The sequence below is a fragment of the Sus scrofa genome, chromosome 13 (genome assembly GCF_054392235.1).
Source record: "Sus scrofa isolate SSC_HxYL_T2T_F1_AM1 chromosome 13, Sscrofa_HxYL_maternal_Yorkshire_Landrace_v2.0, whole genome shotgun sequence".
NCBI lineage: Eukaryota > Metazoa > Chordata > Mammalia > Artiodactyla > Suidae > Sus > Sus scrofa.
The window spans coordinates 66,465,036-66,481,013 of record NC_139395.1 but is presented as its reverse complement, the minus strand read 5'-3'; the positions used below and the strand labels follow the sequence as shown (position 1 = coordinate 66,481,013).

General features: G+C 38.3%; 1 protein-coding gene across 5 annotated transcripts in view; it reads left to right on the top strand.

Annotated features, from left to right (window-relative positions):
• The window catches only part of MDFIC2 (MyoD family inhibitor domain containing 2), a 111,391-nt gene that overhangs the window by 91,989 nt on the left and 3,424 nt on the right, over positions 1-15,978 (top strand). Inside the window, exons 4-5 of one of the 5 annotated variants that reach the window (XM_084992457.1) lie at positions 7,961-8,028; positions 8,149-8,283. In XM_084992457.1, coding sequence (XP_084848583.1) covers positions 8,013-8,028; positions 8,149-8,283 — 151 coding nt within the window. In that variant the 5' untranslated portion in view covers positions 7,961-8,012. Of the gene's footprint in view, positions 1-2,075; positions 2,135-7,960; positions 8,029-8,061; positions 8,284-15,978 lie in introns of all 5 variants that reach the window. The other 4 variants (XM_084992456.1, XM_084992455.1, XM_084992454.1 and 1 more) reach the window with 4 other exon arrangements.

Here is a 15,978-nt window from a genome sequence, read left to right as displayed (position 1 = left end):
GAATTATATTTCAGAAAACTGTCTTGGTCTGAAATCAGAGTGCCTGGTTTCATAAAGCAATTTGTAAAGTAAAGTTTGACTGTCACAGGAATTAGAAGGCTTAAGTTCAAGTACTAGCTCTGCCCCTTACCAGCCGGGTAATCTTGGGCAAACCATTAAATTCTCTGACCCTCCATCAACTTCTTCATTCATATAATAGTGATAATAATACTTTGCAATACTGTCCTGAGCCTCAAATGAGATAATGCAAGTGCGAGACTTTCGGTGACATTCAGATAGTGGGAATGATAAATTGTGATGGCTTTAACATAAGAGAGAATCTTTTGCATGATTATAACTTAAGTTTTAACATTCACATTTAAACACTAACAGTAAAACAAAAAATCTGTTATATATACAATACCAATTATGAATGAGTATATAACCTGATTGGCTGGATTTATTTTTTTCAGAGCTCTAAATCTACTACTAAATCAAGCGCATCAAACTGTAAAAAGCACTAACCAATTTTTTCCCTAAGATAACATAATCTTTATTTCTCAAGACACTTTATACTAACATTAAACCAGAGGTAACTGCATAAAAACTAAATGGAGAGTCATAATTGCAAACTGTTTTCATGTCTATAGAAGATTCAACCACTTCCTAGGACGGAATTGCTCCTTGCTACAGTTTAGGATCAAGCTATAAAAGTATATCACTTAGCCCGTGTCTGCCTACGGGTGCAAAGCATAGTGGCAAGCAGAAAACTGGGGTAATTATCTAGAAACAGAGGGCCAAAAATCCAACCTTGGCCCCAAAAGCCTGAAGTTGCTTTGCAGATATCATAGACACTTGAGGAGGGGCCATGTTCAACCTTCCCTCAGAACCTTCTTCCCCTTGAATCCTTTTCACCTTGAACACTCAAGGCTATTATATCTAGAGAATAACACTCTTCTGCTTTTTCTCTTTAAAAAGAAAAGATTTACTAAGACTGATTGAAAAGGCTTAAAATGTCCTCTTGTCATGGCCCTTGATAAACATTTCATCTAAGTTTTTCTGAGGCAGAGTTTTAGTTGAAGCCCTGCAGAAGGCAAATCAAAACAATGATACATAAACCTGTGGCTTTAACCTGAATGTCTTTAAAGGACAGCTTCTAACCAGAGCTGGCAGTGGAAAATGAAGGGAGAAATGGTCCAATATATTTGTTTCATTAACTTCTCTCCCTTAAAAAAAAAAAAAAAAAGAGAGAGAGAGAGAGATTTAATGAACCCAAGATTTTGTTTTGTCCAATCTAACTAACAGAATACCACAAAGGAACCCTTCATGAATTACTTATTTCCATTCACTTCAAAAGGGAGAATATTTTAGGAAGTCTTCAACCCTCACCTTGAGAAAATTATTCCTCTCAGCCTTCAAAAAAGAAAATGTGTTGTTTTTCAATACAGCTTTTATGCATATCAATTACTCTTTATTATACTTTCGTGACTGTGGAGGTATCCTTACCTTCCTCCTTTGGTTGTCTTTAGCCAGAGTATCAGGTCTCAAATTTAAATCAAGAAAAGCAGTGCTGTACATACACATGTGAAAAATGATTCTAGCTCGTTCTAGTAATTTTCACCATGTGTGATCATGTTGCATGCTTCTCTCTATTTTGTGTTATTACCTACCAAGTGGAGAAGAAAGTTCATATACTCTAACAACAAAATATCATTCTTGACATTTGTATGAACTTCGCAAACTTTACATACAAAGGAAAAAACTTGTTCTTCCTCAACAGCAACAGCTTACTAACCATACTTATTTGTCAGTGGTTTGGTAGCTTATACTATGAAATGTCAGCTTATCTGTCTAGTAATAATTTCAACCAGGAATAATCACAGTACTAAATTCAGAGCTAGAGTCAAGTTTACATCCAAGGGAAACAGCTTTCAAAGTGGTCTATACATTTGAAATATACCCTCACCTGAAAGATTTTGATCTGGAATTAAAATTTAAATCACCCTGCCTTAAAAAACCTATCTGATAGTTTTCATATAGGCTTCTGGAGTCCAGCGCTCATAAGAAAAACTTAACAAGCTACTTTTTGTCCATAGGTAATGTGTCTAGAGAATGGATAGGTTAATTGAGAATAAGAGCATGGAAAGATACGCAGGTGAGAGTGTGTATGCATGATGTGTGTGCTTTGCTTTGTTTTGCTCCTTTTGTTTTTTTTTTGTTTTTTTTTTTACACAAGTAATATGATCTGATTATTGCTCATGACATCACTTTGATTATAGCATGTAAGATGACTTGGAGAAGATTGTTACTGCAGTTGAGATCAATGACAAAGGAAATGCAGGCAGACCTTGGTTTTTTATGCTTCACTGTATAGGGCTTCACAGTTCACAGATACTGCCTTTTATTTATTTATTTTTTTTAATTGAAGGTTTGTGGCAATCCTGCATCGAACAATTATGTCAGGGCCAATTTTTTTCCCCAATAACATTTTCTCCCTTTGTGTCTCTGTGTCCCATTTTGGTAACCCTCACAATAGTGCAAACTCTTTCAGTATCACTGTATTTGTTAAGATGGTCTATGATCCATGATCTTTCATGTGACTACACTGCACAAGGATGACAACCCACTGATGATTAGCATTTTTTAGCAATGAAGTTTTTTGTTTTTTTTTTTTTTGTTTTTTTTTTTGCTATTTCTTGGGCCGTTCCCGCGGCATGTGGAGGTTCCCAGGCTAGGGGTTGAATCGGATCTGCAGCCACCGGCCTACACCAGAGCCACAGCAATGCGGGATCTGAGCCATGTCTGCAACCTACACCACAGCTCATGGCAACGCCGGATCGTTAACCCACTGAGCAAGGGCAGGGACCGAACCCGCAACCTCATGGTTCCTAGTCGGATTCGTTAACCACTGCGCCACGACAGGAACTCCTGAAGTATTTTTAATTAAGGTATGTATCTTGTGATTTTAGACACAAATGCTATTGCATACTTCCTTAATAGACTGCAGTAGAGTGTTGAGCCTAACTTTATATATGCACTGGGAAAGCAAAAAAATTGGGACTCGATGGATGGCAATACTCGCTTTATTGTGGTCATCTACAACTGAATATCTCCACCCAAGTGGTAGCTGTGCAAATGAAAAAACAGAGATGGACTTGTGAAGGAAGGAAGGAAGAATAACTATTTGGAAGGAAGAATAACTAAGGATTAATAAATCACTGGATGGAGGGATTGGGAAAATCACAAAATATCTCTAAGGTTAGGAAACTGGTAAAATGACAATACAATGAAAAGAAAATGAATGGTGAATTCTCCAGGGATATCCAGGATTACCAAATTTAGGGACAATGAGAAGCCTAGTAGAAAGATACCCAATAATTGTAAGGAACTGACTGGTAATTTAACAAAATATTCAAGAGCAAGGGACTTGAGATGGCAATTTGTGATGACTGTGGGTCTCTTGAGGACCAAGTCTAATTGCTCTTGACCTTTCAATTCCCACGCACCTAGTACACAGCCAGACAGATAGTTTATTCTCAGTAAAGTAGACTGCCTGGCTGGCTGATTAACTATATTAACATTTTAGGGGCCAACTGTACAAAGAAAATATGCTGTATGAACAAATACAAACTTTAAGATCAAGCTACAAAGAAAGGAACTAAGAAAACAATGTTTTGAGGGATAAATATACTGAAGGAATGGGAGAGAAAAGGAAACCAATAATAGAGATGGGGAAGGTCAAAGAAGTAAACCCAGAGAGAGAAAAGAGATGAGAGGAGGGCAGGGCCAAACAAGAAATAGAATCAGAGGAGCCAAGGGGAGAAGAGTTGCTATTTATTCATAATTTGAATTCATATATATATAGACTCAGAATGTACAAATGCAAAAATTATAAAGTCACATTTAGTGAGCAAAAATCATTCAAATGTTGCCTTAATAACCTAAAGTAAATAAATAAATAGCTCCTGTCCCATTGATTCATCCATTGAATGTGGGTACTCAATAAATGCTAATTGAATTAAGTTAATAACATTTGCTCAATGGTAATAAAAAATTAATTAACTGTCTGTCTTCTCTTGAGTTCATGCCCACTGCTTCTGCAACTACTTCAAGCCCAAACAGGATTAATTTCACTGCCTTTAATCACACACTTTAATCTTGTCCCCAAGAAATACAGTTGAGTTTCTAATTTTTGTCCTAATTTTGGTGATTTTTTTCCTGTTGAAGAAAAAATTATTTTCTCTAAGTTAATGTCAAGAACTAAGTATAACATCCCAAATATAGTTTCACGAGTTCCTTATTTAATTCCAAAATAGTTTTCTCTGCAGAAGATGTGATGGCACTTTTTATGTGTTTCTGCTTTTAGCTTATGCTACTTTATAATACTTTGGGTACAATGTCAAATAACACTGCAAAAGAAGGAATCTGGGGAAATTACTGTTAGCATCCCATCTATAAAAGATGGAAGATGTCAGTAACATTCACCGAAAAATTGTGACTCACTTCGGATGTCAGAATTCTGGGTTGAGCAGACTGGGTTCTGAAATGTGTGTATGTCAGATGATTTTCTAATGAGCAACAGATAGTTCCCACTGGGGGAATGAAAAAAAAAATAAAAATATAAACAGAGATATAGAATTAAAATAACTTTATGAATGGCAGTTTAACTTCTCCATAAAATTCTCTCAGTACAAGCCCAGTGTCTCCAAATGGTTGCTTAATGTAGCATATCACTTAGATTCAAAAATGCTATACTTAAAATTGTCGAGAAATTAAAAAGAGACTCATATACCACTTGGCTGTATACAGTATTCTCCGCCTGTTCTTATATTCCAGTAACCTCTATCCAACTTTTTTTTGTTACTGAATTACATTGTGCAAAAGCAATTTAAATTACATGCAGCCTGACTACGTGTGATAATTTGAACTGATTGGTAATTAATTCTGTAAGTGAATAGCTGCTGGAATCTATATACTCATCAAGCTTTCCCTATCAGCTCTTCCTGAGCTGCTCTTGAATGTACAGGATAAAGCTGCTGTAACTAAACAGGCAGGAGTCCCTAAGTGTGCAAGAGATAGTCTTCCTTTGGGAGAGGTACGTCTATAAAGCAAGGTTATTTGCAAGGCTCAATTTCGAGGTAAGTGACACATGACGGGATTTAGACCGAAGAAGGTTTTGCTGATGTGCAGTCCCAACAGTGAGGAAGCAGTGATAAAAGCCAAGAATAAATCAGAGGAAATGATGTACAATATAAAGGAGATGGGAAGAGGAGCAAAGCTTTTGGAACCCAGCAGGCTAGGGTTCCAAACCCAACTCTACCATTTACGAACAAGGCAACCTCAGGTAATGTATCTAAATAAACTATCTAAGCCTTGGTTACACTCATTCATCTGTCAATGTGGAGTACCAATTTATACATTTCCCATCTGTTCTGGAAGGCTGACAGTATCTACCTCCTAGTATCTTTGTGATGCTGAAGCTAAATAAGGTATATAACGCTAACACAGAACTTGACATTAAATGTACGCAACTCTGTGTGTGTGTGTGTGTGTGTGTGTGTGTGTGTGTGTGTGTGTAAGGCAGTGGTTTGGTGTTCAACCTGGATGATTTTGCCCCATGGAGGAAATTTGGCAATATCCACAGCCATTTTTGTTTGTCATTGTCCTAGGGCAACTGGTGTTACTGGCATCAAGTAAGTAGAGGCCAGAAATGCTGCTCAACATCCTACAGTTTCCCCAAGACAAAGAATTATCTGGTCCAAAATATCAATCCTTTTCTGAGTACTGAAGGCATAATCTGAATAACTATTTGTGATAATAGCTGGTTACTCAACATTTTGACACCCAAGTAAGAAAAATAAACTATTATTTTATCATCACAGTATCATTATTTCGGTGAATTCCTCTTGGGGTAAAGGAACCCAATAGTTTCCCAATCTGTTGAGCTAATTCTATCTCTTCAATACTACAGTAACTGCTACCAACAATAGATATTTCCCTGAACTCCTGGGCCTTCCCTCCCTTTTGAGGTGAATCAAATTGCAACCAGCATAGAGGTAGGAAATGAAACTAAACACTGTTGAAAGCCACCGCTGTTTGGAGCCTCAAAAAGAAACAAAATGGCCTAAAACAATTGTGTGTGCTCCACTGTCAGCTCCCACACCGGTTAGGAGCCTGTGAAGAGCAACTGTCAGATGATCAGCTTCTGCAGATCACCTGGTGCTCACATCAGTGGACTGTTCCCTCCTTTCTCCACACTAGAAAGCAGAAGGCCCCTGGGCCAGGGGTTCTCAAACTTGTCTGCAGGTTGGAATCACCCAGGGAGCTACAAAAACCCCCAGGGATTGTGACCTAATCTGTTGAGGGATGGAAGAAGTTGCCTGAGCTTTAAAAACAATTCCAAATCTTTAAAAAATTGCCTAGATGATTCCACTCTGTAGATAGGTCCAGGAACCACTGTCCTAGGAGGTAAGAACACACTGAGATTTCCACCTGCCCCAAACTCAAAAGCAACTTCTGAAAGGACGACAATGTACTTGGCATGAATGTATTTCTTGCACTGAGCTGCCTAAGCCCGGTAAAATGAAACCACGTGGCCAATTGTTTTGTTTCTTTTGGTCACTCAGTAAGTATTACTGAATCAGGCACAGGGCTAGCAATGGGAAGGCAATTCTCCATGTTCACCATCTCCCCAGAGGGCTGCCGAATCATCAGGAATAATACTTGTTTAGATGTGAAGTCCCTGAGAATCAGTCTGGATGCAGGTTTGAAAAGACCTTCTGTTAAGTCCTCTCTCCATCTTGGGATCATTTAATGGGATCACGAACTGTACCACTACCCCATCTGGTTCACTCTCTAACATGATTTCATGGTATGTTTCTCTTTTAGACACTCGTCAACGTTGTGTTGCATTGCTAATTTGTTTGATGTTTCTGAATGCTAGGGACTGTGCCTGTCTTAGTCACCACTGTATCCCCAGTGTCCAGCTCAGAACTTATTATATAACAGACCCTTGATTATTATGCAAGAGTAAGCAAATGAATATGGGAATTCTTAAAAATACCGAGGCCTTCTCAGCTGTCTCTGTGCCTCTGTGCCACAATCTCAATCCAGGACTTTGCCGGAGGTTCCCTGCCAGGAGTTTAAATGGAAACAAAAGAATGTTCCCAAGAAGCACACCCCTAAAGCCACAAAAACCATTACCTGAACAGGGACTTAACAAATGCCAAGGCCAAGAAAAGACTTTAAAGAGTCTTTTAAGAGTCTGTAAAGGCAGATGTAGGAATGAGCTTATTAGGCTGGTAACATGTGATCATTTTTCTTAGAAAGGGGAGGAAATTGAGGTTTGTAGAAACACATAAATAAAACAACTTGATTGATGAGTTCCTATTGTGGCTCAGTGGAAACGAACCCAACTAGTAACCATGAGGATGTGGGTTCACTTCCTGGCCTCACTCAGTGGGTTAAGGATCTTGCATTGCCATTGAGCTGTGGTGTAGGTCACAGATGTGGCTTGGATCCCATGCTGCTGTGGCTGTGGCATAGGCCAGTGGTTGCAGGTCCCATTGGACACCTAGCCTGGGAACTTCCATGTGCCGTGGGAGCAGCCCTAAAAAGACACACACACAGACACAAAGAAAACTTGATTGAGATCACATATATCACTAAATGGTACTGTCCAGCATTTAAGACCCTTTTTTACTACTTCTGAGAGCCATAAAATATTACTACACTAAGCTGATAACATTCTATGAGATTATTAGTCCTAGTGAATGAATGCCTGGAATCACCCAACTCCTCACACACACACACACAAAATAAAAACTGTAGAAATAAGTGTTGTAAATTACTGTGATAAGTGAAACCTGTAAGGTGGGTCAAATTTTATAATTACTGAACTCTTTTATTCTTGCATATATTTTCATTCAAAATAATTCTGTGCATGATCTTCCTTATTTTAAATAAGATTTTAATCTTACAGAAGCCCAGAGTGTGAAATTTTCTGCCAGCATCCATTCCTGGATCACTAGGGGATGAGAACTATAGCAGGTCTGTGTCTGTGTGTTTTCTCTTTTCATCTAGATATGCAACTCACAAATGAAAAGCAGACAGATGAGAAAGCCATTAATGCTATCGTTATAAATGCAGTGTCCGAATTCAATATCACAGATGGACCAGCCAAGGAAACCCCCTGTGAGAAAAAACTGTCAGCATCCAGCATATCAGTGTCCTCCCTTGAAGAATGCCAAAAGAAATTTTCCTACCTCCAAACTGATACTTCCGTTCATCCAAGAGACACCGATGGTACGTTCCTTGCAATCAATCCATCTCTAAATAAAGCTCCCCCACCCCCCCAAGCCCCTGGAAAATCATCACATATGCTGTTAGGAAAAAAAAAAGTCTTTATGAATATTAAACAGGAAGACTTGGATTTGAAGACTCTGGTGAATGACACATGTCAAGGTCACCTTGCAATTAGGACATGCTTGGCAGATTGTTTGCTCTCAAAGCTGTGAGTCTGAGGTGAAGTGTCTTAAATAGCTGGAGTGAGGTAGAATCATTCTTGTGATGGTGCTATGAAGTAAACTTAAAAAAAGGCCAATTATTTTTTTTCTCTTCTTGGATCTGGGACTGTTCAACCCATTACTCTAGGCTGAGAGTGGAAGAGGGTGGAATGGAATAGCATCAAAAAGCTGGAAAGTATAAATATAGACTGCATAAAATATAAGACTGGTTACATCAGGAGCCTGTGAAAAAAGGTTGGTGCCTCTAGGTAATATCACCTCCTAAGCATTTGACTCAGTGCACACTGACACCAAGCATCCCTATGTATGACATAAAAGGCACGTTCCATTTGCAAACCCAATTTTAAATTGACTTGATGCTAAATGATCAGCACAGTTAAGTTCAAAATCGTGGACTCTATACCAAGAGATACGGAATTTTACTTAGGTTAGTTTGCAGTGACCTTCACAGGACACAAAAACCATTCAAGAGTTTTGTAATGTTCCATGCTGACATTTGCATTTAAAGAAAGCTTGAAGTTTCTCAAAAGAAAACATCATAGAGTATAGTTTCTGGTCTATATTTAAATTTATATTTACTTTCTCAAAATAAACCCAAAAAATGAAATAAACTTTGTGTAATAGGAGCTTTGAAATCACATCAATTGAACTCCTGGCTCTAAAATTTATTAACTGTATTAAAGTGGATACTTTTTTTACCATCTCTGAATCTCAGACTTTCAGTTATACAATGAAGCTAATAACACATTATAGGGTGTTTTGAAGATCAAATGAATAATGTGTAAAGTACTGAGTACAGAACCTGTCACATAATAGATGTTTGATTTTTGCTTTTATTATGATTATGGTTCTTAAAAGTAAGGGGAGAAATTTCTAACACATGCTATATACTATCTTATACAAATGTTGTCATGGATGATTTAGACTAGAAGCTACAGACACAATTGCCTGCAGTTGCCAGAAGATGATGTGAATTAATGAAGTCAAATGGAGGTAAATGATAGGGAATAGTGAGGACTGCAGCAAGGTGAAGACCATTGCCTCTACTCAGCTCCAGCTAATTGATACTAGAAGAAAATAGAGGTTCAGAGTTGCCAGATCTAGTGGTAGGTGAAATCGACACATTTTTCCATGTTGGCAATAGTTCTGTTTCTTTTATGAAGTCCCAGACACTCCCAACGATACATGACTTTTGGCCAACTCTGGCCTATAGATTGCCAGGTTATGACCTTGAATCCAACATGATGTCCAAGTTTCTGATTTTGTTAGTTTGATGCCAATCAAGAAAACAGGAAATTCAGGAGAGTCCTCTGCATTTTGACAGTAGAGTATTTAGTATTTTATCAGATCCTATCAGGGATGCATGGGTCTGACTTGTTAGTGGATCTTGTTTGTAATGACCCCATCATCAGGAATTACCATTATACATATCCACACAGTACAACAAAGTGCCCCTCCAGAACTACCCTGATCTGTCTTATGAGGTATCTCGACAGATTGAGAATGGCTAATGCAGTTAGCATGATACCTGAACCCTTATATCCTCAGGGAAGACCACAATGACCACTGCATTAAAATGGCAACCCATACTCAGGAGCCTCACTCGGGCAAAGAATCAATCACTCTTTCTTCAAAAGAGCAAAGAAGATAGTATGAGAAAAAGAATATGTGTACATATGACTGGGTCACTATGCTGTACAGCAGAAACTGGCACAACACTATAAATCAACTATAATTTAGTAAGAAGAAATAATTTTTTAAAAATTAAAATAAAAATAAATTTTTTAATTTGGAAAAAAAAGAGCAAAGAAAAGTCTTGAGGACCACTGAATTTGATAGTTTTCTTAAGGGCTAGCCTGAAGCCACTATGACCCAGGAAATACCAGTACTAAGCTGACAACACAAGAAATAGTTCAACCTTCATTTCTCACATTTAAAAAAAAAAAAAAATCCCCCCTTACCCCACTGAGGTAAGAGTTTTGGATACCTGGTTAAAAGAGCATAAAACACCCAGATTAAGACCCACATATAGTGCTAAGAACCTCTCATTTTCTTAGACAGCAAACATCAAGGCAATAAAGAGTTAAATTGGATTCACTTCACTTTAGGGAAATTTTGATAGTAATTAATTTAAGGATGCAGAAATTGAGAGCTGGGGTCATTGTTCGTACTGAGATAAATACAGAAATATCTTTCAGGAACAGCAGGGGAAACAGAAGGGAAAAGAGAAGATTGCATCCACTTTCATGTAGTTTGTGGTTAATTTATTTTCAAATATATAAATGAGTGCATAGGAATGGATGCTTAATTGCTAATATCTATTATTTATATACATTGCCCCACTTAAAACAGGATGGAGAAGCCTCATACACGCAGATTTTGTAAAATGTGCTACATCCATTAGCACAGTTCATGGTGTGTGCTCTGATGGGGATTTAAAAGGATCTTTACTGTGCATCACACACTATGTGCTACGACATTACTTTATTATTAAATTGTGGCTCATCCCGTGTGGTCCCTTTCCTGAAGAAAATGGAAAAAATCCGGAGCACTATCTGTGTCTCTGCTTCTGCTCCTATGTTCTAATTGTAAAAGCATCCCCATGGATGATAAAACCAGGAATACACATGATATTAGAAAACAGGCTCCTTAAAAAGAATCTGAGAACATGCCTAATTGATGTATAATTTTGAATCTGAGGTGTCTCATCCAGGTGGAAGAGGAAAATCATAAATACGAGATACCTCAAAAGAATAGTCTTAATTACACCACGGACTACTGAATAAAATGATTACATTTTCTACACTGTAAATTTCATACAATTAAATGCAATAGTGTCACCTTATAAAATGTTTCAATTTTATAATTATTTCAGTTCATTTGCTCAGAAAAAAACATAAGCACAAATTTACCAAGTATCACCCAAATCAAGTCATTCTGATTCTAAAGAACTGACTGGAATGTTAGTTGTGCTTGTCTGAACTTAAATAGATCTTGACATATTTAAGTAGCTATTAAAATTGATAACATCAGAGATGATACCCCAGATAGAGAAAGGCATTCAGTCACACTTCATTTATTCCCACTCTGCATTACAGATATTTTTTTAAGAACTTGATGTTGGGGGAGTGGAAATCAATTTTGGTACTTTTTGACCAAAAACTTTTAGTCATCAATGGGAGCCACTGTGTCATGAATCTGAGTTATTGTGTCAAATTCTCTTGGTGATAACACATTAATCATTCAGGTATCAGAATACTGGGCTTAGGTCATGTTCATCTTGCCTCTTTTTTTTTAAATTTTGTTTTGCAAGGAAGGAAAGGGAGATTGTTTTTTATCTGGGGTTATTTTGGGAAGAACCATATACTTGCCTCTTTGGGTAATGATTCCCAAATACACAGGAAGTGTTTCTGGAATTAGGAATGTGACAAGGACCACAGAGAGTGGCTACAGATACCTCTTGCCCCCTCTCCCCACTCCCATCCCAGACACCATGGCAGCAGAAGCATAGAAAGGCACAAACTCAGGGATTACAGGACCATGAACCTGAGGCTGACCTTAGACAAATCAGTGGAAACTCCTTTGCACTGTTACCTTTTTCCACTATAATTATAAATGATCCTTTCTCTTTTTTTAATTTTTAAAAATTTTTATGGCCACACCCACAGCATAGAGAAGTTTCCTGGCCAGGGACTGAATCCAAGCTGTAGCTGCAACCTACACTGCAGCTACAGCAATGCTGGATCATTTAACCCACTGTGAGAGGCCAAGGATAGAACCCGCACCTCCACAGAGACCCAAGTTACCACAGTTGGATTCTTAACCCATCATGCCACAGTGGGAACTCCAAATGTGATCTTTTCTAATGAGGCACATTCTTTTTTTCTTACCTTTTTTCTTTGAGGAATAGTTGATTTATAATATTTTTAGTTTCGGATGTACAGCATAGTGATTCAGTTCTTTTGCAGAGTATGTTCCATTATAGGTAATTAAAAGATAACAGTATGACTCCCTGTGCTATACAGCATATCCTTGTTGCTTATCTCTTTTATATACAGTAGTTTGTCTCTGTGAATCCCATACCCTTATTTTGTACACTCGCCCCCTTCCATCTCCCATTTGGTAACCACATTAAGATATAATACATATAAACAATAGAATATTACTCAGACATAAAAAAGAATGAAATATTGCCATTTGTGGCAACATGTACAGACCTAGAGAATATTATAGTTGGTGAAATACGTCAGAGAAAAGACAAACACTGTATATCACTTACATGTAGAATCTGATCACATGGGAAGTGGAAGGCTATGTCAAGGACTGAGGACTTCACTCTAAGGGAGAGTGAGTTGTTCTGATTTATGACTAAACACATCACAGGGGGTGATGCCTCTGAGGTGGGCTCATGTGGAAGCAGTGTCTTGGGAAAGAAGACATTGCTGTGGCCTTGAGGATGGCTGATGGTGGCTACAGCTAAGGTAGACAGAGGCTGATGTGTTTCGAACTCCCCTTAGAGAGAGGGGGAGAAAGAATCAGAACTCAAGAAAGAATTGGCTCGGGAGTGTATGATGAGGAAAAGGAAAATTACAAGAACAAGTCCCAGCTTTTGGTCAATTCCTCTGAGTGTTCAGGAGCCATTCACAAGAGAAAACCAGAGGAGAGGCAGGTTTGCACAGTGCAGGGAAGAGAGATATAGATCATGACACAATGTGGCCTTGTCCAAGTGTGAGATGTTCTGTACACACTGCAAGAGAGACGGGCAGCAGGTAGCTGGATGCTGGGCACAAAGTTTTGGATGGGCCGAGACAAGTGCTAATCGTAGACTATGACTTTGAACATCAAGTTTATTAAAGTCCCAAGGAATACTGCAAGCAAAGGAAAATATACCCATTCAGGAGAATGGAAAGTCCAACTTTTAAACAGTTGCACATTTTCCTCTGAACTGCTTACATTGTTACTTTTGTGCAAACAAAACCTGGACATACGCAAAACAGTTTTGCCTGCTCCTGAAGAACTATTTCATACGTCTTTTAGGAAAAGTATGGAACACAGTTGAAAGTGGGGAAAAGTCTGTTTTCAATTCATTAATGTTGCCATGTTTTTCTGGGCAAGAAGCTCTACCTTTTATAACCAAATAAAAGGTACTGACTTAGAAACAGAAGAAAAAAAAAAGGCTATATTCTCAAGTGCAAAATAGAGAGATAGAAGGAAACAAATGCCAACTTGACCAAAGGATTAGGTCAACATACCTTTTTTTTTTTAATAAATAAAATCTACGGTATACATCAGAAGCAGAGACCTCCAGAGTCTGCCAGAAGAATGTTGGCAAGAGAATTTGAACCATCGGTAATACGCCCTCAGGAAATTATAAGGTCCTTTTATGAAGAGGTTTTCACACTCTGATAGGAAACACCAGCTCCCATCCCCACAGGACACCCCGCACCCAACTTGACTTAGTTCCAACTCAAACTTTCAGTTCCATACCTACAACAGACAAGATCTAGAGGGAAAATCATCTTTATGTGGTCATGGGCCTGAGTTAGTCTCTGAGTCTCCAGCCTAAGAGATCAGAGAGCATTTGCTTGGAGTATTTCCCAAGAACCCCTTCTTCACCAGAAGATCCTATAGGAGCAGTCCTGGTACTGAAAAAACATGATGAAGTTTTGGGCCCAGGATCTGTGACCACCAACATACCCTCTTCAGAAATGCATATGCAAAAGAGAGTCCATGTACTATACTAACTCACTCCTGAATTTTTGTGGGTAGTTTGGAGTGACTTGCAAGATCTGGGTGAGCTGCTGGCCACACGCTAGAAGCTGGCTCTGAGTGAATAAAAAATACACTCTGTCTGGCAAAGAGATGAGTACATACACCAGAGAGGTATTATGGAATATGCCACCACAACTATAAATTCTAAGGAATGGACAGAGTACCTGCAACAATATATGGCAATTAAAGTAGTCATAAAAGGCTTGGTGTGGTTCTTTAACACTGTCTTACTGGGAAGAAAGAAACAGAGGGCGAGAGGTAGGAAAAAAGGCAGGGCAAGACAACAGGTTGAAGGAAGATTGCTGTTTACCTATAGACAGAACTCACTTTAGACATTGATATGTGTCTTTAAACGACATTAGAATGGTTTTCTTTAAAATACCTGTTCCCGGGAGTTCCCGTCGTGGCGCAGTGGTTAACGAATCCGACTAGGAACCATGAGGTTGCGGGTTCGGTCCCTGCCCTTGCTCAGTGGGTTAACGATCCGGCGTTGCCGTGAGCTGTGGTGTAGGTTGCAGACGCGGCTCGGATCCCACGTTGCTGTGGCTCTGGCGTAGGCCGGTGGCTACAGCTCCGATTCGACCCCTAGCCTGGGAACCTCCATATGCCGCGGAAGCGGCCCAAAGAAATAGCAAAAAAAAAAAAAAAAAAAAAAAAATACCTGTTCCCATTTAGAGCAAGTTTCCATGTTCTCCCTCCTCTTAAAGACTAAGAAGTATATGAAAAATGAAAGAACAAAAAGTTTGCTGGCAAATACTGTTAGAAATCAATGATGCGGTTCTGAGAACACTTAGGACACTTTGGAGGATGATGCAGAGAGCCAAACCTCTCCTGGAGGCTTGTACAGTCTGTTGGCTGTATAAAGGTCAATGGAGGAAAAATAAATTATGAAAGTCTAACTTTAATCAATTGACAAGCCTATCAGGAGGGAGGAATTTTTCTCCAACTCATGTTAGAATGTTCCTTTCAATCATCAATAGTCTTCAGGACACTGATTTTAAATACTTGGACGATATTTTACATGAACACTTACCTACCCTCACCTGTTTTTGAGACACTCGACTTTAAAAAGAGAGAGAGAAAGAAAGAAAAGAAAAAAGAAAAGAAAAGAAAAGAAAGAGAAAGAAAAAGAATGAAAGAATGAAAGAACGAAAGAAAGAGAGGAAGAAAGAAAGAAAAAGAAAGGAAGGAAGGAAGGAAGGAAGGGAGAAAGAAAGAAAGAAAGAAAGAAAGAAAGAAAGAAAGAAAGAAAGAAAGAAAGAAAGAAAGGAAGAAAGAAAGAAAGAAAGAAAGAAAGAAAGAAAGAAAGAAAGAAAAGGAGAAAGAAAAGGAGAAAGAAAAGTTAAAATTTTAACAAGAGAACTGTTACATCTTCTAACTAATTCCCTTTATGGAAAGAAAAAGTTCAGTGATCTCTAACCCATCACAGCTGTTTGGCTAGAATTACCAATTACTTTTAATGCCTTAGAGATACTTTTCAGATTTTTACAAGTCTGCGTAGTAAATTTTTAAACCAATTTTCTTAAAGAGGATTGATAAGATTTTTACCACTTGAGGTGTATATGATGACGTATTTCATTTAACTTGAACATAAAATCAAGGCTTCATACAACTAGGGGGAAAAGGAGACAGGGATTGAAAATAAAATACAACCTCAAACAACCATGAGCATTTACAAAATCCTTTATGTTAGGTTTTGTTA